The sequence below is a fragment of the Podarcis gaigeae genome (assembly GCF_964106915.1).
Source record: "Podarcis gaigeae genome assembly, chromosome: 2".
NCBI classification, from domain to species: Eukaryota; Metazoa; Chordata; class Lepidosauria; order Squamata; family Lacertidae; genus Podarcis; species Podarcis gaigeae.
The window spans coordinates 50,910,234-50,935,106 of record NC_139679.1 but is presented as its reverse complement, the minus strand read 5'-3'; the positions used below and the strand labels follow the sequence as shown (position 1 = coordinate 50,935,106).

Below are 24,873 nucleotides of genomic sequence, written 5' to 3'. Positions count from 1 at the left end.
TAATAATAATAATAATAATAATAATAATACAGTGGTACCTCGGGTTACATACGGTTCAGGTTACATACACTTCAGGTTACAAACTCTGCTAGCCCAGAAATAGTACCTCAGATTAAGAACTTTGTTTCAGAATGAGAACAGAAATCGTGCAGCGGCGGCGCAGTAGCAGCAGGAGGCCCCATTAGCCAAAGTGGTATTTCAGGTTAAGAACAGTTTCAGGTTAAGAACAGACCTCCAGAACGAATTAAGTTCTTAACCCAAGGTACCACTGTAATAATAATGTCATGAAAAACATTAGAAAATTATTCCTCCTGCTCTAAAGCACATTTATGTGTATGCAGTATTCATGTAACCAAGACAAAAAATATACCGGTATATATTCTCAAGTGCTGATCATTTCAGTATCAGTGCTTTCGCATTCTTACGTTTTTGAATCCTCTGTAAAGCACTTGAAGTTCCTTCTTTGTGAAATTGGTTTGTGCCTCAAGTTGTTCTAGTCCTTCTGGCCGGTAACATACTGTGGTCATTTCCAATTCATCTTCAACTTTATCTAAAACAAAGACAGAAAGCTTTATTTCAGGCACTACTCTTGGATTTCAATAAGTGATGGAAGGAGTTAAATGTAATACTAATTAATCTTGAAAATAATATTAAACACTAATGATAAAATATAGTGTTGTATTCATCCAGTTTCATCAGAAATGAAATCAAAACTGACAGAAGCCATACCTCATATTTCTCTTTAAGTTCACCTGTATTTTTACAACATATTATTATACTCAAAAGTTAAAAACCTTAAGTATCCGGTAGTTACAATCCAACACATTAAAGATATTTTATAATACCTTAAGATGCTTCCAATTTGTTGACAAAATAGTTTCCCTCAATACACAGAGTTGAAAATATTCCACAGCATGCAGTAATATTTTAGAACAATCGTGATATCACAGAGTGCAATAGGTGTAACATGAAACCAGACATGCTTAAACATAGTAGACAAAAGCTGTGATCCCAAGCATACCTTCATGGCAGTATATACCACTGAAACTGATGCAACTTGCTTCTAAGTAATATGTTTAGGATCAGGGTGAACAATGCCTACACCGAGCAGGAATGGAAATTACTCTTTTTCTTTTGTTGTGCAACAAAAGAATTTAAAGGGTTGAAGACACAGCCAACATGATGTCATCGGAAGATCAGTGGAGATTCACCCGAGTTCCTGTCTAAAGTACATACATATTTTTCAGCTTACAGAAGCAGCAAGGAAGTAATGGAGTGAGGTAGTGTACGCTGTGCAAAATATATTTTCACTGATGTGAAGGGTACATGAAACACAAGAACACTGCTATACCGAAAAGTCTGCCTTCCAAGCACTATTTGCCAACTTTTTATTTATTATAATGACCAGTGGTCATTGTACTTGTGTATATTACTAAATGTGTATGCGTGTAATTTTGAATGGTGATTCTGACCTTGCACCCTCTGCCGGCTCAGTGAGTTTGTTTCCATCAACTCCAGCCAGTTAATAACCTGACTTGGGTTGATAATAATCATGGATGATGTAATCCAGCAACATCTGAGCAGGGCACAGGTTCTTGACCCTTGCTTTGACCATGAACGTTTAATTCTCCAAGCCTATTTTTATTGTAAAACCCCAGATCTCCCTCTCTCCCAGGCTCGCACACACAGAATTACTTCACCCTGCTTGTCTTGCCAACTACAGCGGTTCTTCTTGCTGCCAAGGTAAATTGGTTTGTAGGTATTCCTCAGAGCTAGAACAGTTGTTTTTAATCATCCCATTTGCTCTCCTTCTAACATTTTCATATTTAATAGTGTCCCACTAGAAATATTGCCTATGAAGAAAAGGGAGGAAAGGAATAAGACAGGGAAAATTTGCATGTGCGCCCCTGGGGGTTTTGACATAGCCTGCTGTGCCATTAGAAGAAAGTGAGCCAAACAAATTTAGAGGATTCCTTTCTATTCTTGGTGAAAATGGAGGGAAACAAATGCAACAGGCAAAAACAAGCCATTCTTTAAAACTGACAAATCATTACTGAAAAATGACCATTTGTCCCAAGTCCCCAAAAGCCCCTATCAAATTCCCTGCCCATTTCCCTTTGTTCTGTCCTGAAACAAAATCATATCATGTTGGCTGGGGGCAGAAGAGATTCCCTCCCTATGATTCTTTAGTGACAAAGAAACAACACATATCAAAAACCCATTGTCTTTATTTAACTGTGTCTGGATGCAGGAAATTCCAGAAGGGGAGAGACACAGATGTGGGGTTTACAGGTAGTCAATCCAGCCTTAGGGAGTGGCTCAACAGTTAGCAAAAATGTCCGACAGGTGAAATGTCCCTTGTGGCTCCCACTCAAAGTTAGGAACATCATCACCTCTTGTCTAGCAGTATGTCTGTTCAGTTGTCAAGGGCGCAGGAACCTGCCTGGAAAAGTAGGTTATGACCCCAAAGAGGAACAGCAACAAACATCCTGGTTACTGCTACCAGTCATGAGGTTGGATTTACCCCATGTGGATAATTAACCTGCAGAGATTGAGGCAAATGGACCTCATAAAGAATAATGAACAATAGTCACCAGTGGGAACACATTTTCCCTGAACCTATATACACAATAGCTGGTTGTGAGAGGGAGGAAAGGAAGATAGAGTAGGGCTACTAGAGTGCTGTGCTAGTGCTTATGCCTTGGTTCCTGCCCTCCGTCGCCCAAGTAGAATGTAGCAGAATGTTCCCCTTTGAGTCTGTAACAAAACACAGTGAGTGCAGTGGCTGTTTGTTCTGCTCCATATATTGGAGCTGTGCTCATGATTGTTTTACCAGCACTAGCAATGGTCAGAATGCATAAATGTGTTTGGGAGACACTGCTCCTGCAGTTGGGGTGGGTGTGTTACAGTAACGTAATTACGACAAGACACAATGAGTTGTATCCAACTAAGTCACAGCAAAACTTTCCCTCCCTCTCCTCCCCTTGTCACTCCCCCCCCCCCCATCCGTTCTATGTTCTGGGGTGTTACCCAAACCCTTCGGAGCAGATTTGGGGGTATTGTAAATAGTGCATTGGCAGATGAGATGACGGGGAAGATCTGTTGCTGGTGCGGAAGTTGTTCCACCCATAACTGCGGATAATCCCTTAGCTGGAGTCCACCCACAAGTTACCTGACTGTTTGCCGGCTACCAAATGTTAACAAGCTTACTTTTCCAGTAGAGAAAGTAGCAAAAACAATGAAATAAAACAAACAAAAAGGTTTGATGGCTTTGTTCTCCCTGTTGATTTCATTGGAATTAGAATTTGGCTGAAATTCTGCAGAAGGGAACTGAGCATAGGTCAGTTCTGATTTCCTAGATGAAGCATGGAGCCAGAAGTCCAAGAGCAGTGAAAAAGAGGGTGCAATGTTCAGTCTGCTACCATATTCAGAACACATTATACGCAGCCCTATAAGTCACACAAGTAGTGCACAAGAGGCAATGCTGGTGACTTAGGCTACAGGATATATAACGCCATGTAGGTGGCGTAATACACAGCAGCAGTTGTTGCTACCTAACCATTATGTTCTTCCAGCTCATTCTAGGTGTGGCTGTATAGATGTGGCATGACCCATAAGTTCATAGTCCTTCATCAGCACAGGCATTGCAGCTTTAGGCCTGAGCACAATGCATTGGGTATTTGAGTCATTGTCATTCATTATAGACTGCATTCTCAGTGACTTGCCTGTAGAGTCAGTGCTGCTTTCTCTAGATAGGGTTTGCTGAGCCAGGGCCTGCACCCTTGGTGGGGGCCAACCCTACCACTCCCTACTTGCCCCCCTGCTTGCACAGAGACATGTGAGACATTATATGGTTATCTTATTTTTGGTGACAATAATGCACCCCTACTTTTATGTTTAGCCAGGGATTTCATTATGGCAGGGGCTATTACTGAAAATACATTAGGAGATATCCACCCTGAACATAGGCTGTATTTGCTGATTTATTCACACTTATAACATGTTCACACCTTCTGTATCTCATCAGCAAAACCATCAAAGCTTTTGTCTCCTTCTAATTGCACTTAGATCTTTTACAAGTATGTAGTTCAGATATTTCACACTCTCAAGTGTCTCTCATTTAATACTTGCTTGTCCACTCCTGAGACAGCCATTAAAGTCTTTCTTGTTCCCTTTAGTGGCTTTCATTAACACTAGCTTCCCTACCCTTTAATCCCTCCTGCACCCAATCAAGTCTTAATTGACTCTACATAATTTTATCTGGTTACTTCCAGCTATTCTAATTTGCAATAAAGCATATTCTGTGGGCATCAAGGCCTTCTCTTGAAACAGTTATCATAGACACCATAGCCATTCAGTCGGTGCCTCTTTCCTTTTAAATTACACAATAGAGTAAGAAAACATTCTGGCTTGGATCCAAAGAAGCACCAGCATAAGGGGAGGGGGGGAAGGTGACTTTCCCATACTCTCTCCTCCCCTGGGTAACCCTCCAAACCCTCTGGGGAAAAAACCTCTCCTGAGTGTTGGGGGATCCTGATGAATGAGGTGTGTAATTGCCAAAAAATTCCCTCAGCCCCCTGTGTCCACCTCATTTTGATGGATTCTGCAAACCTTGGAAGAGTCTTGTGGGGGAGGTGAAAAGTTGCTGGAGAAGGGTGTGTGGGAAAGCCACCTACTGGCAACCCCCTTCTTCCAGCAGTTCTCCAGATCCAAGCCACAATCAATAGCCTTCATATTACAGGGTAGTGGGGGGGGGGGGAGGGAAACAGGTAAACAGACTGTTGAAAATTGTTATTCAGGACTGCAACAAACCAAATGCATTTCTCCATTCAGGTATCAGTACAGTGGTACCTCTAGTTACGAACTTAATTCATTCCAGTGGTCCGTTCTTAAGCTGCAACCGTTCTTATCCCAAGGTGCTTTCGCTAATGGGGCCACTGGTGCACAATTTCCCCTCGATCCCAGGGCAAAGTCCGTAATCAGGAGCAGCTACTTCTAGGTTAGTGGCGCTCGTAACCCAAAGCATGCATAACCAGAAGTGTTCATAACCAGAGTTACCACTGTATCTGCATCATTATAATTCTTTAAATGGAATATGGTGATTTTGACATAACAACAATGTGCCTTAGTTAGAAATACCAATGAAAGGGGAAACTATCTGCCTTTTTCTAACTACTTGAACTACAAATCTTTGCTGCTGTAAAGAAGTACTTACCATTTCCAGATCAGTCTTCAAAACTAGTTCCTAATAAAAGAAATTCATTTCACTGATGTGGTCCGGCACAGACATATTGGAATACAGACAAGAGAGGAGAGCAGAAGTCATCTAGTTCTCCTGTGTTCAGCCAACCTGTAGTTTTGATATTGCCAGCTTCATCTGCTGTGATGATGGCTGAAAAGGCAGTTTCTCATTCCTACCCTACGCTCATCCTCAGCTGTTCCTCTAGTGAGCACTGCAGTTTTGCTTAGGGATGCAATGCAAGGTGATCTTGGCTTTGGAGAGAAGGGGCTAGTAATGGTTGAAAGTTATGTGTTATTTCATAATAGGAATTGTGGAAAGTTGGCTTGTCTTTGAAGGAGGTCCTCTTTATAACCTTAGTAGATTTGGCAGTAGTTGCATCTGAGGTAGTGGGAAGACAGAGAGAGACCTATGTTGATTAAGCGGATTAGTTAGCTACTGGTCCAGGAAGGAGAACAGGGTGAAAGCAATTAAGGATTATCTCCTGACCCAGGTCCTCTCTAGTCAAAGTAACGTGGGGTGTGTTTCATCAACTATCATCTCTTAAAAGTGTTGCTTAATGCTTATTTTTTGTTTTTATCAATTCAATATTTAATCTTGGATTAAAACGCACACAATCACTCTATAATGGTTTGTGGTAACCTGGTTCAATGTTGTAATGTTGCATGATACTCTCTTTCAATTAGGAAGAACTAGCCGGATGAGGTTGATTGGATGTGACCTTGTCCCAGTTATGTCTGACCAGTTTCCTGGCACAGCATTATTAGAAAAACTGATGGGCAACAGAGTGAATGAAGTCTCTTGGCTACACAGGTTTCCCATCCACCAAATCATATTGTTTGCTGGACTCTAGGTTAGCGGATTTTGCTTTCATAGTGCCCTCCTTGTTTCCCGGTAGAATCTCACTGGCCTCTAGGTGGTCTCTGATCCAGTATTGAGGTTATCCAAAACACTGGTCTCAGATAACTTCAAAATCCATACTGAGGCCACTCTTGCCAATGATGCTCAGGTTTTCGGGACTGCCCAACTCCCAGCACATTGCTGAACTGCCATGTGCTGCACACTCTCAACTGCAAATTTATTTGAATTTTGATATAATTTTCCTGGGAGCAGAGGAGATTAATGCAACTGCCTTGTCATGAATTGATGATGACTTGGTTCACCAACAATGGCATCGTTGGTAATAATTCCTGTAAAAATCTTGTAAATGAGGATATAAATGTAATTTCAGCAGCTTCCAGTCCACAGTAGGAGTATTTGAAATGTTTGTCCCCAGTGGCTGATGAATCCACTTGGTTTTCAGACTGCTGTTGGGATTTTTGTTCATGTTGTTGAAGTCTAAGTTTATATTTGGAACAGGGTGGTAGCTTGACTGAGTGATATAACTCTGAGATGTCCTCTCCAACTGAAAATAGATGACACTGCTCCATGGTATAAAAGGTAGCTCCAGGCAATAAACCAGCAAAAGTACAATAGTTATAAGATAAGTAGTGGAAAGTTTTGGACAAATCCAAATAAGCATCAGTCTGTGTTTATTTTAGAGACTGATGCATGGCAGCTATAGTGGCAAAGCATTCCTTCTTGCTGCAGTGGTCATTTAGAGCAGAATACTCAATGGTCCATTGTAACATGTTTGCAGAACACTTTGTGAATAAAATCGCTCTCATTTCCATTGACTTAGATCCCAGGTTGTCTTCAGGGCTGTGGTATGAGACCTTGTATTGCAGTTGCTTGGTTGCTTTTCACTTATTGTAGCCTGAAGATGTGGGCAAGGTTCTTGAACCTATCTGCATCATGGCCTTGTCCAAACTGACAGGATTTTAAAAGATACCCAATCACCCTAAAACGTTCATTGTAGCTTCCCAAAAGCACCTCAAAGTAGCATGGGCTTTGGCTGAAGACATGGGTGAATTATAAATGAAGTCAACACAGTTTAAAGGAATCAAGAAAAAAAAAAACATTTACTGAAAGACAAAATAAAGATTCTTAGCATATAAGAATAACAAGGAGAGGTTGCTAGCATGTAAGTAGTTTCTGATTAAAGCAAATGTATAATGGAAATACTTTATAACTTCTGGGGTAAAACCTTCCCTGCTTACCTATGACTGTTCTCTGCACAATCCCAGTATGGCTTTCTTGCCACCTCTCTCCCTACTGTACAAACTCTTGTTTGCCCTGAGATCATGCCATGATCTGATCTCTGAACACCAGCTACACTCAGAAATAGCTACTGGATACATGACCTGCAAAATATACCAACACACCCCACCCCCAAGAAGATAGAAGCTTTCTATCCTCAATGAAATCTACCATCATCCATTTTGTTTTCTGGTGCAGAGATTAACAAATTAACCCCATTAATCCCCAAACCAACAGATAATATTTGTATTTCCATATAATATAAAAGCAGAGTCCATACAGTCTACAGTTCATTTTCTTCGCAGTTCTGTTTCCAAATTACAGTATCAATCTGCTTCAGTAAATCTTTCCTATTCTGTTCCTGTACTTCACACACACACACACACACACACACACACACACACACACACACAACGGCCTCTAATGAATGTTTTACTATTATCCCAATCAGTACCTGTAGAAATATCTTCTGATTGATGAGTTCTTCCAGGCACATCTAATTATTACAGCAGATAGGTAAATAATATTTTCCTTACCTATATTTATCACCAACATTTATAATCTGCATGGGTACTTGTCCGACTGTTGTATTACATATCTTTGTAATTACAAGTGATTGGAATCATATCTCCACTTGAATAAGTTGTGTGGGAAGTAGAATAAAAAGTATAATCTCTTGGATACTTAAGTATTGATATAGTATCTCCCTGAATCAGTTAGCATAAAAGCCCTCATGTTTTCTTATACATTAGCTGGTAATTTACTAGCCTGTTTCATATTCCTTGAAATAGTTGCCTTTTTTGTGTCTCTCTGTGTTAATCTATCAATCTTATGAACTTGAATGGAACAGTTTGGAGCCTGTGGATCATCCTCAGTAATAGAATCTTAGGTAACAGAATCTTGTTACCTAACACTATTTAGTTGCACAGCCGTGGCTTCTATAAAACATTTTCCTTTTCTTTCTCTTCACCACCCCCACCCAATTTTCTTCCTTTCCTTCTTTTTGTATAAACTAATGAACTGGTATAATTGTAAACTAATGATAGAAATAATAATATTGGTTGGAATCCTTCTATATAAATTTGCTGTTCTTGGGATATCAGATCAAAACAATATTGATTATTTAAGAGATAAAAGAACTAAGAAATATTGTTTTATCTTTTCTTTAAAGAAATTATTGCTGATTATAGTAATGAAAATATTTGAATGGACTTTTAAAATGAATTAAAATACTTGTTGATTAGATTAAGAATTTCCTTAAGATAGGATGATATAGAATGAGCTAAAGAAGTGGAAAGAATGGGATGGAGAGAAGGAAATCAAAGGGGAAATCTGTGATTTTTTTATGATGGGGAAGGAAAACAAAAAAGTCAGATAGAGGAAAAGACAAAATCATGTAGGTAACAGCAGAAGAAAAGAGAATTTTCCAATGAATTATACAAATATGAAGAAAGAGCAGGAAAGGACTTACTTAAAACTAGAATAATATAGGAAAAAACTAGAATAATATAGGAAAACTAGAGCAAGAAAAGGATAACTTAAAGCAATTGCTTCAAGAGAGAGATCAAAAATTTATGGGACAGATTAATGAATTGTCAGGAATGGTTTTTATGATAAAAAAATTCAAGATATGCATAGCCAAGTGTGGATGCAAGAGCAAATGGGTATGAAAATAAAGGAAGTAATTGTGTTATAGAAAGGAGAAAATACTACTGAACACAGTTTATACAAACAAGAGGTCAATAAGTTCCAATAAAGGTTGAACAATTAGTTTCAGAATTGAGACAATTAAAGCTGAGAGGTCTTCCAGAATAAATTGAAGGTGACAATCTGGTTGGCTATTATTTAAAGATATCTTAGAATTAGACTAAATGTGTGAAACGATCATTGAGTAGGCATACAAAATTATTTCATGTTATGCATAATGGAATAAACTTGATTGCGACACTTTTGTAAAATATGAATTAAATAAGCTTCTGAGTTAAATATGCTATTTTTAAGAAACCGAGGCCAAGAAAAGAATTAAAAATTGAAAAACTTAATATTGAGGTTTTGACAAATGTGAGTTTGTACATATTGTAAAAGAGAAGAGATTTAAAATGATTGACCATATATTTGAGAGAAAGAGACATCCAATATGGTACCCTTTTAGTCTTAATGTTCAAATGGACAAATAATGGGTGGTTGTCTGGATTGTGGAAGAGGCGACTGCGGTAATAGAAATGATAGAAGAAACAAATCCCAAGAAAAGAATCTCATGATAATTTATAAAATATAGGAAACTCAGTTAGAATGCAATAAGGCTTCCAAGTTGGGTTGCCAGTAAACTTTGTTTTTGTTACTATTTACTGGACTTTTTTCTCATTGTAGATAAAATAAATATTTTTCCTATTAATGTTTGGGGGATTGATGATGTTATAAAATGGAAAAAAAGTCTTTTCGAAATAAAAAAAGACAAAACTGATGTTGTTTGTTTCCAAGAAACACATATATAGAAAGGTTATGAAAGCTTACTTAAAAACAGATTCCTTGGGATAGTATATGCTGCATGTGGAGAGAGAGAAAAACAGAAGGAGCAGTAATATATATAAAGAATCAGGATTGGCAGTTAAAAAGATCAGTATTCCGACCCAGATGATAGGCTCAATTTACTGAATTTAAGTGGACCACTGGGTAAGTATATGTACCTAATGTGGGTTTTTTAAAATATATTTTTTCAAATCTTAACTGACTTTGCTGAAAACAAAATTATATTAGTAGGAGACATGAATGGTTGATTTAATAACGTCTGTAGCTAATGTTTCCTAAAGGAGGGCATGGTGAGATCTGTTTTAAAAATAAGCCCTCATTGGCCCATGTTTTCAGGCAATTGGGTAGATTATGGTAGATCAGCTACAAATTCTTAATGGACTGCCCCTCAACTTTTAATAATGCATACATTCAATATATTATTTGTATGCTGCCTTTCCACAGTTCAAACCAGGTTCAAGGCAGTTTACAACGTGGAAAAATTACATAGCTACATCATAACAAAAGTAGTCATAAAAATAAATAAAACATTTAAAAGGACACAAACAAACTGAACAATTTCGACATAAATAACAAGATCTAAAAGAAAGATAAAAACAAGAGCAACAACCACCCTGAGATCTTTGGATGAAGGGCAGTATATAAATTTAAAAAATATAAAATAAATAAAATAAAATAAAATAAAATAAACAACTCCTACCCTAGCTCAAGAGTCTGATCAGCACCCTCAGCTTTTTGTAGCTGGGTCAGTCAGGCCCCTACCCTCCCAGCCCAGGTGGAAAAGGCCTTCAAGGCAGGATGTAGGTCTTCCAGGACTGACAACCAAGATGGTCTCTGGCGGGCCCCTCCCTCCCATGCCAAGAGGACAGGGGAGCAGGTCTTCCAGGACTCACAGCAATGATAAATAGTCTTCATGGTTATGCAACACCATCTCAGATAATGCTGGCTCCTGCCAGTAGGATCAGTATACTCTGTTTCTCCTTCAACGCAAGCATTACTTACATGCCATTATTGGGAACCTCATTTGTGCCCACTTAATTAAGACTTGGTGAACTAAGCCCTCTCTAGATTTACCACATTCATTAGAAACCATTTTCCTCAAACTATTCAGGGGAAATTATGGTCTATCAAAAACAAATATTTTTTTTTCATGGGGCGCATTTAGATTCCTTGCTCAATTGCATTACCTATAAATTTTTCAGCTCATCCCTAGATTGTACAGGAATGCAGGGTGCTTACCAATTGTGAGCATAAATGAATTTTACATTGCCTGTATGATAAATTTCTTTTCATCATGTAAAAGCAATTATGTAAAAGAATGTTCTTGAAATGACCACCATTAGTTGTAAAACTGCCATGAACTGCATGGACGGCAGATTTATCATTAGAGGAGAAAGGTCTAATATAACAGGTAAAATTCATTAGAAAGCGGCTTTCATATTAGCTAAAGGTTCCTTCCCACTTGCCTGCAACTTATATTCAGAGTTTTTTTAAAGCCAAAGAATCTAAGGCCAAAATAACCAGTGGTTTCTTTGAAGTTCTCTAGTTTAAAATACATCTTGCACTTCAACAGTGAGTGGCTGTGGTAGGAGTCTCAATTAAACCACCAGTGCTATCTGTATTTCTCCAAAGCATTGTGCTCTCTTTGTGACAAAGTCTCTAATTTATTCTAGTATTTAATCAACTGCAACCACAGAAATGGCTCTCCCTGGCTTGCTTCAGATTTATATTTTTTTTACAAAGTCACGTACCTCATCCATGACAGTATGGATGAATTGGTAGTGAGAACCAGCCCCAGACATAATGATCTCAACAGGATCTGTTTGTCTTGGATTGTAAAATCTTGATTTTCCAGAGTTCCTCATCACAGAGGAAACCTACACAAGTTGAAGCAGGGTCCCCTCTTCATAAGGTCACCTTTCAACAGTGGTGTAGCGTGGGGGGTGCAGGGGGCCCCGGCCGCACCGGGCGCAACATCTGGGGGTTAGGGTTAGGGGGCGCAAATCCACGGGGTTAGGGGGCGCAAATTACTTGCCTTGCCCCGGGTGCTGACAACCCACGCTACGCCACTGCCTTTCAATTCACAGAGGGTTATGGGATGAAGGGCTGAGCTTCAATACATTAGTATTGTAGACAGCTGCTGGAACATCTGAAGAGGGCAATAATCTCTTTTGGATGGTCGTGTACAGATACCAAGGGCACATTTGAGAAATACGGTCACATTTTGAATATTTACTATATGGCTTGTTTAGTGGTTGCAAATGTTCTCTTAAGTTGTGCTTCCTAATGATATGCTAAGAAATCTCACAAACTGTGACTAAGCTTTAATAATGGAGTAGAGGAAAATGGTGGGAGACCTGAATTGATTTACCCCGTATCTCTAGCTGCTTGTCTTTGTTCCAGCATTTTGAAACAGTTTACCACAGGTAGAATCACACAATATATCCTGTGGCAACTAACACATCAAAAGAGTTCACTCTGTATTAAATGCTGAGCATGGTAGAATGCCAGAGGTCAGCAGCTGTCACCTCAAAGTACTGGCCTACTTTTCCCAGGTTTAAACAAAACCTTAGAGGTAGGAAAGCAGCAATAACGATTTATATCATTGTTAAATTCATAATGGGGGAAACTTCTTCTTTTGAAAGTTAGTCAAATTGATTTAAATTTTACCTCTCTGAGACAGGTAATACCACCGGGCGAAGTCTAGGAAAAAGTAAGAAAACAATTTAACAAAAAAAGACTACATACACTTTTTTCTTTTCGTTTCAATGTAAAGCTGGATGGGATCTATTCTTGATGTGAAGAGGACCCTATTTTCTATATGATATGTTTGATTCTTGTTCATTGGATGTGTGACATTTCTCATTGCATGGCCCTGCCGTCTTCCCCAGATGGTAGTATCAAATGCAAGGCGTCCCTCTCCCTCATATGAAACCATATGATGATGAATGACAGTACATAAACAGGAAGGCAGCATGCTTTTAGTCATGCAACCATGCAATCAGCAGGAAAGCTCACAAAGAAAGAGGACAGAGCAGAAGAGTTTTGAGGAACGGTGATCCCAGACACTGTGCTAATAAAAATCTTTCGGAGACTTAAGATACGTGTTGTGCAATTTGAAACATCTGTTAAAGAAACTGGAAAGGTTCCCCTTTTCAAGAATAGAAAGCTTTAATCTTCTGTTTTCTGGTCAGCACTTTTAAGCAGCTATAGGAAGGAATAGTGATTTATGCAAAGGAAGCAACCCCAGGTAGATTTCAGCTTTACTAACCAAAGTCATCAGAATAATTACATTTTTATAGCAATAGCTCAGTGCAATGCATTTTTTTTTGGGGGGGGAATAGAATTATTAGTAATTAAGTAGAAAAGATAAGACCATTCCCCCCACCCCTTTGGAGTTAATTCACACCCAACATTCCATGTCTCAGTTAAAAATCCTGTAAATTAGATTGCAGTCAACTCCCATGGGAAAAATACAATGAATTAGCAGCAACTTTCACAATATACTAAGAGCCAACCCCTTTTCATTCTTGCATTCATGGAACAGAGGTCCACTTCTGTGGAGATCCAACTTCATTGCCATTGCTTTGCTCCCTTTCACTGTATGTTAGGTGAGACCCTTAACATATGAAGCACCTTCTCAGTTTCCACTTTCATCACATTCTCCAGACCACAACAACCAGTTTTTCCCCATCCCTTGAAAGCCACTAAATAAGTCTCCCGTGGATTGCTTATATACATCATTTGTCCGAGTGCAACCTGTGGTGTCGCATGAATGTGTTGCAATTTACAGCCCCCTTGGAATTGGACAAAAATTCTATTAACACTCTCAGTAGGGGCATACACAATTTAATCAACCTCAAAGAACAAATTCTGTCTTAACCCAGGGTGGAAGAAACTCCAAGTGTAGTCAAAAGTTAGGGCATGTGTGAAGAAAACTTGTATTCTTAACTGTCTGCCGTGCTATTTGCAAGGTCACTTTGCACCAGCGCCGTTAACTGCAGTTTGCAAAATCCTACATATATTGCTCGTGTGAATTCCATTTTAAGAATGTGAGAAGCATGAATTGGGTGATAGTACTGCAGTATTATTTCTGTTTCCTCCAGCATACACTCACAAACACACACATGTAACAAAGAGAAAATCGGATTAATTCTAGTTTAATTGAGCTATAACTACATTAATGCTGCAGCTCATTTCTTATGCTTTTTGACAAATGGGTAAATAAAAATGTGATCTGCTGTATTAACACACTGTATAAAACAGATTACATTCTGAATTCCTGCTGATAACGCACACAGTGAGTGACATTCTACTTAACATGTGCATTTCCTGGTTTGTTGTTTTTGCAGCTGCTGTTTTTGCAGATTATAAGGACAAAGACTAAAACAAAGAGAGAGAGAAATACTACAGTAAGTTTAAGGTAAAAAGCCCACATGACATTTGGAGTTTTTGGAAACAAAACAGATACACAGAATTCTGATGTTGTCAGTAAGGTTACTTTTCCTTTAATAGGAAAAGTTAGCTAGGAGTATGAATAAAAAACACCACAATGAAGGTTCCAAAGGGGAAATACAGAAATCCTATTAGTGTGGGTTTTTACAGAAATAGTTTGTGACTATTATAAACTTCTTCACAAATCTCTGCCTCCCTCATCTCATTTCGGTACCAATACCAAGTAGGGATTTTTCTCTAGTTCCCTGTAGGCTAGAAACAGTCAGGAAATATTTTGAAAAACAATTCACAGTGAGAGGTACAATATATTGGAAATGGTTAGGGATATGCTTTTAAAAATGTTTGTTTCTTTGTTTTCAAGTCATTCGTAAGAATAGGTACTGATTGTTAGAGGGAATTCAGAACCCCCTAGCATGGTTCAATGTTCAGCTCAGAGATTAATTTGAGTTAGGTCTTATTGCTAGAGTTCATGTAAAACATTAGAACTAAGATCTGCTAAGGAATCCCTGCTGGAAACTAGATACTTTATCATGGTCTCAATTATCTCTGTGGAAGCTACAATGTGTGGATTGGCCTACTGTAATGTGTTCTGCTTGAATATAATTCAGAAACTTAGACTGGTGAAGAATGCATCTGCCCAATGTGTGAGAATTAGCCTAGTCATTTTACACCTGTGGTATAAAGTTGCATAGGTTACCAGTTTTCCTTAACCCAAGGTGGCTTGAACCTATAAAACTCAACATGGATTATTTCAGGGAAAGACTCCATGCATATGGATTTCCCCAAAGCTTAAGATCAGACAATGAAGCCCTACCTCAGGTTTCAGCAAGACTGAAAATTGGCAATTTTACACCACTCTTCATCAAAACTGACACCAAGAGGTTTTCAGAAGGTTAAAAATGCCTTACAAATTATGAAACCCACATATACTAATGCATAAAACCTAAATTGTGATCCCTCATTGACGATTCATTCAGTGAAGGGGAAAGAATCCCCAATGGAAGAAGTGTAATAATAAATCTCTTCTTCAGCCCTCAAGAAGTTCCAAATCCAAGAAGCAAAACAATATATATGGCAGTATGAAAATGAGGGACAAAGGTTAATCTGGATGGGATGACAGGCCTCTTCCTTTCTCAGAAAGGGGTGCTGGAAGAAGAGGCTTTTGCTTTTGGAGTACTGGTCCAATTGGTCCTTGATGGCTTCATCTGACAGGCCTGTTCAAATATGATTCCCTAAATCAGAAATGGTAATATTTTCACCTTGTGAAGATTTACATAATAAAAAAACAAAATATTAATAAACAAGATTTACATAATAAGTTAACAGTAAGTACTCAGGATTCTTCAATTCAATTTCACACGCACTATCTATATCTATATATCTATAAATACTTGGCAAAGTTAGCAACTAGTGGAAGTCCACAGTTCCTACAATGGAAGACCTATTGGTTCATTGAGCTCAAACAGTGGCAACGAGCAGAAATTCATCTCACTGCTTCTCCTACTTCCCAGCCTTGACCTTGGGCTTGCCCACACTTCTGCTCATCCTCTGCCTAGAAAGCACAGGTCTGAGTGCTTTTGTGTTTGCCCCATAGCTTTCCCCTGGGAAACTCACTCTTTACCACTGAAACAGAACAAATAACAATGGTCTGATTCAGCAATAAACTATGGGTTTTCCTGGAGGAAAGCAGGGAGGCAAACGGATGTGTGGATGAGCCCATTAATCACCCATGCACTGATAGTACATAGGCATTCCAAATTGCATTAGACAAGGTTTCTTTAACATTCAGCTCACATGTATGTTTGTGTGTGTCTATATGTGGACTAGGAGTGTCTTGACCTCATTTGCATTTGCCCTAATTGTCAGGTATCTACCGTAGTTGCTCTGGTTATTTTACATGAACCTTCCTTTGAAGGAAGCAAATAGAGAAATTGGTTTGCTGGTAATTTAGTATTCTGACACACTGCCTTGTATTTTATAAGAGATATTTTTCTCTTCTATTCTTCATGACCACTTTTTGTAAGATGCACATTTTCATTCTGCCAGAGAGTTTCTGCCATCCAATCCCACAAAATGAGCATCTGTGGCCTCTGCTCTCTTGCAGGAGAAAGGTGGCTGTGCATAAAAGATCCTTCTGTTCTATATCTTTTTGGTCTATCTTGAATGAATTAAAATCTCAATTACTCTGATTTCCCCCTCCATTTAAATATGCTTGAATACTGTTGGAGTCACAACAGTATAATTTGTGGCACTAATAAATCCTCATTTTTAGGAGCTGCCAGTGATAATATGAACAATATGTTCACTTGGCTATGCCTCTGAATCTAAGGAAGTAACTCTTTACATTTCACATACTGAAAGAAAATGACAAAGTGGTAAATTGGGTGTACCAATCACTAAAGCAAAAATGAAACAAAAAGCCTATTTAGTTAACAAATGTTTCTGCAGTTGAACATGTTTTGCATGTATTATTGGCCTCCAGAACCACTCTCCTCCCTCTTCCCCTTCAGCTCTACAGGAAGTCCCCTCTTCAAGTACTTCCCCTTCACCCAGGAACTATGCACATAGAGGTTTTGATGAAAGAGGTTTTGATGAAAAATAATCAAAATTTCAAAAGGAAATAATAAATAATGAGTACAAAATTTTATCTGAAATGTATAAAATGTTGCTGGAATGGTACACAAAAGATGAGGAAGTTAAATTGGTTATGATACACCGGGCCAGAGATTTGGGTCATAATATACAGTTCAATGACTGGATAAAATTATGGAATTAAAATATAAAATCTACGGCATGCATTGCATTAAAGGAAAATGTTATGAAAATGGTTTATAGATGGTATATTACACCCGTAAAATTGGCAAAAATGTATAAAACATGTAATAAGTGTTGGAAATGTAAAGAAAAAGAGGGAACATTTTACCATATGTGGTGGGATTGTAAGAAGGTGAGGGTTTCTGGGAATTGATATATAATGAGTTGAAAAAGATGTTGAAATATACATTTGTTAAGAAACCAGAGGCCTTTCTTTTAGGAATAGTAGGAAATAAGATAAATAGAAAGGACTGTAAACTTTTCCAATACGCAGTAACTGCAGCGAGAATACTACTGGCCCAAAAATGGAAACAGGAACAACTACCGACGTTAGAAGAATGGAGAATGAAACTGATGGACTATGCAGAATTAGATAAACTAACGGGGAAGATCAGATATCTACGTGACCAAAAGTTCATCGAAGATTGGGGAAAATTTTCAGATTATTTGAAATGTATATGCGATGAGCAAACAACGCTAGTGGGATTTCAAGAAGCTCTGTGAATGTTTGAGGAATATTGTGTTGAAGAAAAATAAGAGGGTGAAGGTATATAAAATGCAATATAAAAATTAGGAAATGTGTAATTAAAAAATTGAATAATGGATGATTGTTAGAGAGGCTGAAGGAAGTCCAAAAGAGAAAATATGTGATAAATGTAGATTGGATATTATAAATGTATGTTGGAAAATTAATAAAAATTATTTATAAAAAAAGGAACTATGCACATAGGAGGGGAAATGATTAAGCAGTCCTGTGCTATAATTGGCAGCCTCCTGTGACTGCTTTTCAATTTAATAATATTTTATACTACCTTTCAAACATATTGTCAAAGTAGCTTACAACAAAATATCAAAACATCAGGGGATTGGACATGTGCCTCATACATATCTAGTTTGGTTCCCATATTGCAAGTCAAAAGCTTGGAATCTAGGAGAAACTACCCTATCAATTCTTTATCTTTTATATTCTATTGAACAGATGTACACTGTTTATGTTGCTGTGAATGAGATCAGAAACCATCATTCAGTATACAATGCTAAACTACCGGTAACTTTGGCTCTTAAAAGTGTACCTATAGATTGAACTCTCAGAGGTTAACAACACTCTCTTATTACTCAGACAGCTCAACAAAGAGGCTGAATAAATCCAGTAATTCAGCGGCCCTGTTAGCTAATACATTTCTTTTATGGCCTGGGTGGGTGATATGATCCTTTTTAAAAGTCAGGATTGCAATGCAGTACACACAGTGACTAAAGCAAATATAAATGAAGAGATATAAGTCGTGCATGAGGGATTTCCTGTTCTATTGAAATTGCTTTTTCCACTTAACCCCAGAAATATGAGAATTATCCACCTGTATAAAAGCAAGGGATTGTTATAATGTCTCATGCTTGCCTCTCTCACTGAATATAACTTCTCTAATTTTGCACTGCCTGAAGAATAACCCCCTACCACCTCTGACCAGTTTGGTAAAGCAGAGCAATTTGTTTGCACAGCTTATCTGGCGTTAACCCCATAGTGCAATCCTGTGAGAACTGCCAAGAATACAAAATGCATTAGCAAGCATTTACTCCCTGTGCTACTCCCTGAACAGTAGCTGCACAATATGATTAGAATACTCTTCTCTTTCCAAAATAAATTTATTAATGACTCCACAGGAAAAACCCACAAGCAAACCAGTTTCTTCCAGTCACAGAATCCCCACAATTTCTAAGCTCTCAGTATATCAAGTAGAGTATAATTTCAAAATAATATTATCATTACTATTATTATTACATTCTTATTTGGTTTGTATACTATCACAGACCCATGGTAGAAGGGCGGTTTAAAAATACTTCTAACAAACAAACATGCAAACACAGACAAACCATCGAGGAATTATCATATTCATCTTCTGAGTGCTACATCCATTCTCTTCACTTTGCCGATACATTTTGGTTTGGTCTTTGATCTGTGGATTTACTTTTAATACACTTCATTTCCAATAAAGGGAACTTTATTTCATTATTTGATTGCTACAAATGACCTATTGAAATATTCGAGTATGAATATTTTTCAAATTACTCCCTATTGGCTCAAGAAAACCATTTAGCTAATTAAGTGAATAATAAATTATCATCAAAATAAGACAATAGCAAGTGACCCTGCTGCTCTTTCTCATATTTACTCAGCAGGACTCATTGATCTCTGCACTTCATTAGTAAAGAATAAAGTATATTTGATCACAAAAAATGTGAAATTTCATCACGATAGGACAAACAAATGCAGAGTGCAATAAAAATTGATAGCGTCATGGTTTCTTCCTCTCACAATAGCAGCCTTGGTAGGCCAAGAAAAGTCATCCTGCACAACTGTCCCATTTTAAGTGGGACATCTCAGATTGACAGAAGCTGCCCTGACGTCTGATCCCAATCCCCAACGCCCCATTTTGGCTTCATGCTCTGGCCATGCCAGAGCACAGAACCAAAAGGGTGGCGGTTTTTGTGTCCCGCCTTATGGCGTGAGTCATGTGGGATCACAAAACAGAAGGAAAACTTACAGTACCTTGACCCCAAAGGTCACCACTCTTTGGCACACCTTTGGCCCAGGCTGCGGAGGAGGAGGATGAAGGTGTAGGGGGGGCACATAATGGAGATTTATTTATTCATAGTTTGTTGGGCTTCAAATTATTCCAACATGCCCGGTGGGTGATCGCTCTTGACATTCCTCTGAATCTAAGACAGGCTCTCAGTAGTCTCTCAGCAGTAGCATTGCTGCTGCATACCAGAAGAGGGAGGGGTGCAGTGGTAGCCAGTCAGGACTTTACAGACACACCAAGAGGAACACCAAATTGGCTGAGAAGCAATTACTGCCACTCTCCACTCTATTTTACTTGGTGAGCCACTCACACCTCAATTATAGGAGTCCCACCACCCAACATTTTGTGCCCACAATTTCTTACATAGCCCAGCATTCATAGTGTGCCTTTTAAGTCTTCAAAACATTTCACATGCACAATCTCAGAAACTTTTCTAACAAAAAATATCTTATTTATTATTTGCATTTTCCAATCACCTTATAACATGGGTTTCTAGGCAGCATACATAATTAGAGGGAGTGCATGGTGCCGTGGTCAAAATCACTGAGCCTCTTGGGCTTGCTGATTGGAAGGTCAGCAGTTTGAATCTGTACAATGGGGTGAGCTCCCATTGCTCTGCCCCACCTTCTACCAACCTAGCTGTTTGAAAGCACACCAGTGCAAGTACCTAAATAGGTACTGCTGTAGTGGGAAGGTAAATGGCATTTTCGTGTGCTCTGGCTTCCATCATGGTGTTCTGGTGCACCAGAAATGATTTAGTCATGCTGGCCACCTGACCCGGAAAGCTGTCTGTGGACAAATGCCAGCTCCCTCAGCCTGAAAAGGGAGATGAGCACCATACCCCATAGTTGCCCTTGACTGAACTTAACTGTCCAGGAATCCTTTACCTTTACCTTATCTTACACAATTAGGTTTAAACAGAATTGTGGGGGAAGAAGTACTATGGAAAAGGATCTCTCAGTTGTAGCCACCCTCCAACCTTCAGATTCAGGGGGACTCAGAGGTTGGCTATTATTGTCAAGAACTGGAATGCCTGCTTGGCCCCACAACTGTGCATGCATGGCCCTGGTACCAAATGTGTGGGTGCCCAGCCCATTCATGTGGAATTTTGTGGGTGCTCGGGCACCCAAGGCCCCAGGAAGTGGGCACCTATGGTCAAGGACAACCTACTGGTCCCTTTGGGCACTGCTGGCTAGAGATTCCTTAAGTATTAATGATGCTGTTAATTCATCTTACCAAAGCACAGACACTTGCATTTCTTATTGAAACAATGTGCTATTTACACCTACCCATTTGTCACACTGTTTGTGTAAAAGCTGATATTAGGCCTCTTAAACTATCCTAGATATTCTCTACACGCAGATAACTCACATGGCGCTTCCAAGGGATACCCCTTGGAACATTAGTTCAGCTTTATGTGCCATCTGTGGAGCGTAACCCTTGTGAAAGATGTGAGTTCAGCGGCATTGGTGAAACAAGAAGACACTATCATAACTCAAAATTATCTCAAAGTACAGAGTGAAATATTAAAATGCTTGGAGGGGGACTTGTATTTTTCATTGTCCATGGGTGTATTGCTGATGGTACATAATCTCTGAAGGATAATCACTGCTTATGGAAATCAGGTCTAGCAATGTGAGAAGTCTGTCTTCTGAATCTACCATAAGAGAGCCTGAATTCAGAAGTGGGCTGTTCTTTAACAGCCACTGAGCGCCCTACAGATGACTCATTTGCTAACACTGGAATTGCTTTCCACAGGAGTGCTATCCCAAGGTAATGATTATAGGGGTACAAGGGTTATACAGAGTTCCGCTGAGATGTTTGGAAATTGCTGAGCTCATTTTTCAAATCTGCTGTGGGATCACACAGTCGCTGAAGCACACTTCAGCAATTCATGAGCCACTAACAAAAGGCACTGCACACCTAATAACTAATATAATGTAATAAAGGCCAAAGGCTTTTTAAAGGGACAATTTAGAGCTGCCACACAGTATGCAATCAGAATTTGTGTGCAAAGTGTGCACCATTACTGCACACCTGTGCATTTTCCTTGTGTTCATGCTTCCTTGCTTAGATTCACATATTAAAGAAGCTTGTATAGAGTGGGAGAAAATTCTCAGAAATCCAAGGCAGACCTTTTAACATCACAGTAATCCAAGTTTAGGGATGCAGGTGGCGCTGTGGGTAAAACCTCAGCGCCTAGGGCTTGCCGATCGAAAGGTCGGCGGTTCGTTCGGTCCCAGCGCCTGCCAACCTAGCAGTTCAAAAGCACCCCTGGGTGCAAGTAGATAAATAGGGACCGCTTACTAGCGGGAAGGTAAACGGCGTTTCCGTGTGCGGCTCTGGCTCTGGCTCTGGCCAGAGCAGTGATGTCACGCTGGCCACGTGACCCGGAAGTGTCTCCGGACAGCGCTGGCCCCCGGCCTCTTGAGTGAGATGGGCGTACCAACCCCAGAGTCTGGCAAGACTGGCCCGTACGGGCAGGGGTACCTTTACCTTTACCTTTAATCCAAGTTTATGCACCAACTACAGGTGCTGAAGAAACTGAAATAAATTATTATTATTATTATTATTATTATTATTATTATTATTATTAATGTTTTGGATATATTCCTAGTATTATCCTACCAGATTGGCTGATATGATCTGAGTATAGAATCATAAAATTGTAGAGATGGAAAGGACCCTGAGGGTCACCTAATCCAAAACCCTAATTAATCTTCACGTTTGTATTGATATATACATGAATGATAACATACATTTATTGAAGTAATTTCTGCTTAGCGGCTTGCTCATTTCACCATTTGAAGAAGCACTGGAAGGAAGAGATGAGGAACAGCTAATAGAGATACTAAACTCTGCCCCTGAGCAGAAAGATCTTCAGAGACAGAGAACCAGCTAATGAAAATGTACTGACTACGGAAGAAAATAAAGCTGCTGGGCCCTTAAGATCCATTATGTAGTTCTGACAGGTTTTTGAAGAGATTATTTTTGTTAGGTATTGCACTTTAACACTGAAGCTAGGCCGTGTACAAGTAATAGCAAGTAATTGATTCAAAACAATTACTAACTAAACGTTATAATATCAAAAATTTGCTACCACCTAAATGTATAGACTTGGGTTGAGGGTTATACTCATTCTGTACTGAGATATATACATTCTGTATATTTAGGAATATAGATATTCCCTAGATCAGACCAGAGATCCATCTAGCTCAGCCTTTGGTAACCTGGTGCCCTCCCAAAGCTGTCTGGCTCCAATTCCCATAATCTCTGACCATGTTTCTTGCTGGTTAGGGATGATAGGAGCTGTAGTTTAAAACAACAGCTTGGGGAATGCTAGTCTAGCATGACTCCAGCTATAGTCAGACAGATATCCTTTGGAAGCCCACAGCCAAGATGTAATGTTGTCTCTGGGATACTGTCCCTAAACATGGAGATTTTATTCTTAGTATTTATATTTAACAGCTATTGATTGCAAAAGTAATTCAATAAATTCTAAGGCTACTGTCCATGTGGAAATTCAGTTTCCTCCCACGTAATCGAACTATGTGGAATCTGGATGCTGGAAATAGTAACCCACCAACACCTCTATTTGTTTGCTTGATTTGATGGTGGGGAACATATAACCTGCCAGGGGATGTTACACTCCATAGTTAGTACTCCCGTCTGTCCCAGCCATCATGGCCAATGGTCCTGACAGATGGGAACTGTCCAACATCATCTGAAGGGCCACAACTTTCCCATCTGTGGTTTAGATTAGGATTAGGTCCCATCTCGTCCTGGAATAATTTTGGGGGATCCAGATTACAGTGTTGTAGTCCAGTATGAATGGAGTTGGGAACTAGCCATCAGGCGCAACACAGTTTCTGTTTTAGTAGAGACCTCAGGGCGCCTTTTCTTACGTCAGGCTGTGCTAGAGCTGTAGGAGCAGAAACTGAGTATGCAACCAAGGGCTGGTCACAGGTCTCAAACTGTGATCCATTTTTATAAGTAGATCTGAGAGACTCTCCACAATGTCCTTAATATATGAAGCCCTCACCCAAGCACTCTGAATTATGAATGAAGTAATTCAGCTTTAATTGTTTTTCACTTTCTTGGAAAGGTTAGAGTGAACTACCTATGAAGAGCCCAGATAATGCATTGCAAACGAATGCCTTATTCCCTGCAGAACTCTTGTAGTTAATAAGGGTTTGACCTCATTGAAAAGCACCTTAGACATGTAGAGTTTCTTGATTTATTAATGCCTTGGATTTCGTTGTGTCAGCATGTTTTAAGCATCTGGGCAGAAAAATGAAGGAAGCAAATGGCAAATGGTAAATATAATGGATTGAACTGAGGCATCAGAAGTGATTGCCTAACCGAAGGGCAGGCAATCTTTGTGATATCAGAGTTCTTGTGAATGAAGCAATTCTGGGGACAGGGACGGAATGATGAACACCTTTCTGCTTGCATTTCAAAGATGAAGTCAATTTCTGACCCAGGATCAGGCGTCTGTATTTTATCTCACTGTGCGACAGACAGAACAAAGATGGATGTAACGACAACTTGCCTGCTATGGATGAAGCTCCCAGTGGTGCATTTCAATTCAGCACATGTGGATTAAGCTCTAACTCACTCAAATGAGGGGGTTTTGTTCTCCAGCACCAGCTCCGCATTTTCTCCACACTGATGTAAATTAACTGCAGAACATTCAAGACAATGCAACAATGATAAAAGAGAAGAAAACTAAGAATTGGAAGTTGGGCTTTTCAGTCAGGAGGGTCTCCTCCATACATAGAGAAAAAAGGAGAAACATGAGAGTGAATGCAGCAGCATGGGACCTACTTAGATATGGTCTGATCCTAGGCCCTAGGGGGTATCTACATCTATACTGGAACTGGTTATGATGTTTTCCATTGTTTTAGCACTTGTTATTTGTTGCCCTGGATTCCTTTGGGAGGCAGGGCAGGATATAAATTTAATAAATAGAATAAAATACTACTGCATCTACTCTGGTCTTTCCAACCCAACTGGCACTGTGTGTTTCCTTATCATTAAAGAATTCATAATCAAAAATTGAATTAGCTAAGTTTACTTAATTTAACATATGAACATAAAGCATGGGTGGAAGTAAGT

The 24,873-nt window shown here is 39.1% G+C and overlaps 1 protein-coding gene across 12 annotated transcripts in view; it reads right to left on the bottom strand.

Annotated features, from left to right (window-relative positions):
• Positions 1-24,873, bottom strand: part of KCNIP1 (potassium voltage-gated channel interacting protein 1) — a 564,777-nt gene that overhangs the window by 16,668 nt on the left and 523,236 nt on the right. For 8 of the 12 annotated variants that reach the window (XM_083719857.1, XM_083719858.1, XM_083719849.1 and 5 more), the window contains one exon: positions 426-550. In XM_083719857.1, the coding sequence (XP_083575983.1) occupies positions 426-550 (125 nt within the window). Of the gene's footprint in view, positions 1-425; positions 551-1,021; positions 2,962-9,892; positions 9,923-12,577; positions 12,611-24,873 lie in introns of those variants that run through there. The other 4 variants (XM_083719853.1, XM_083719855.1, XM_083719848.1 and 1 more) reach the window with 3 other exon arrangements.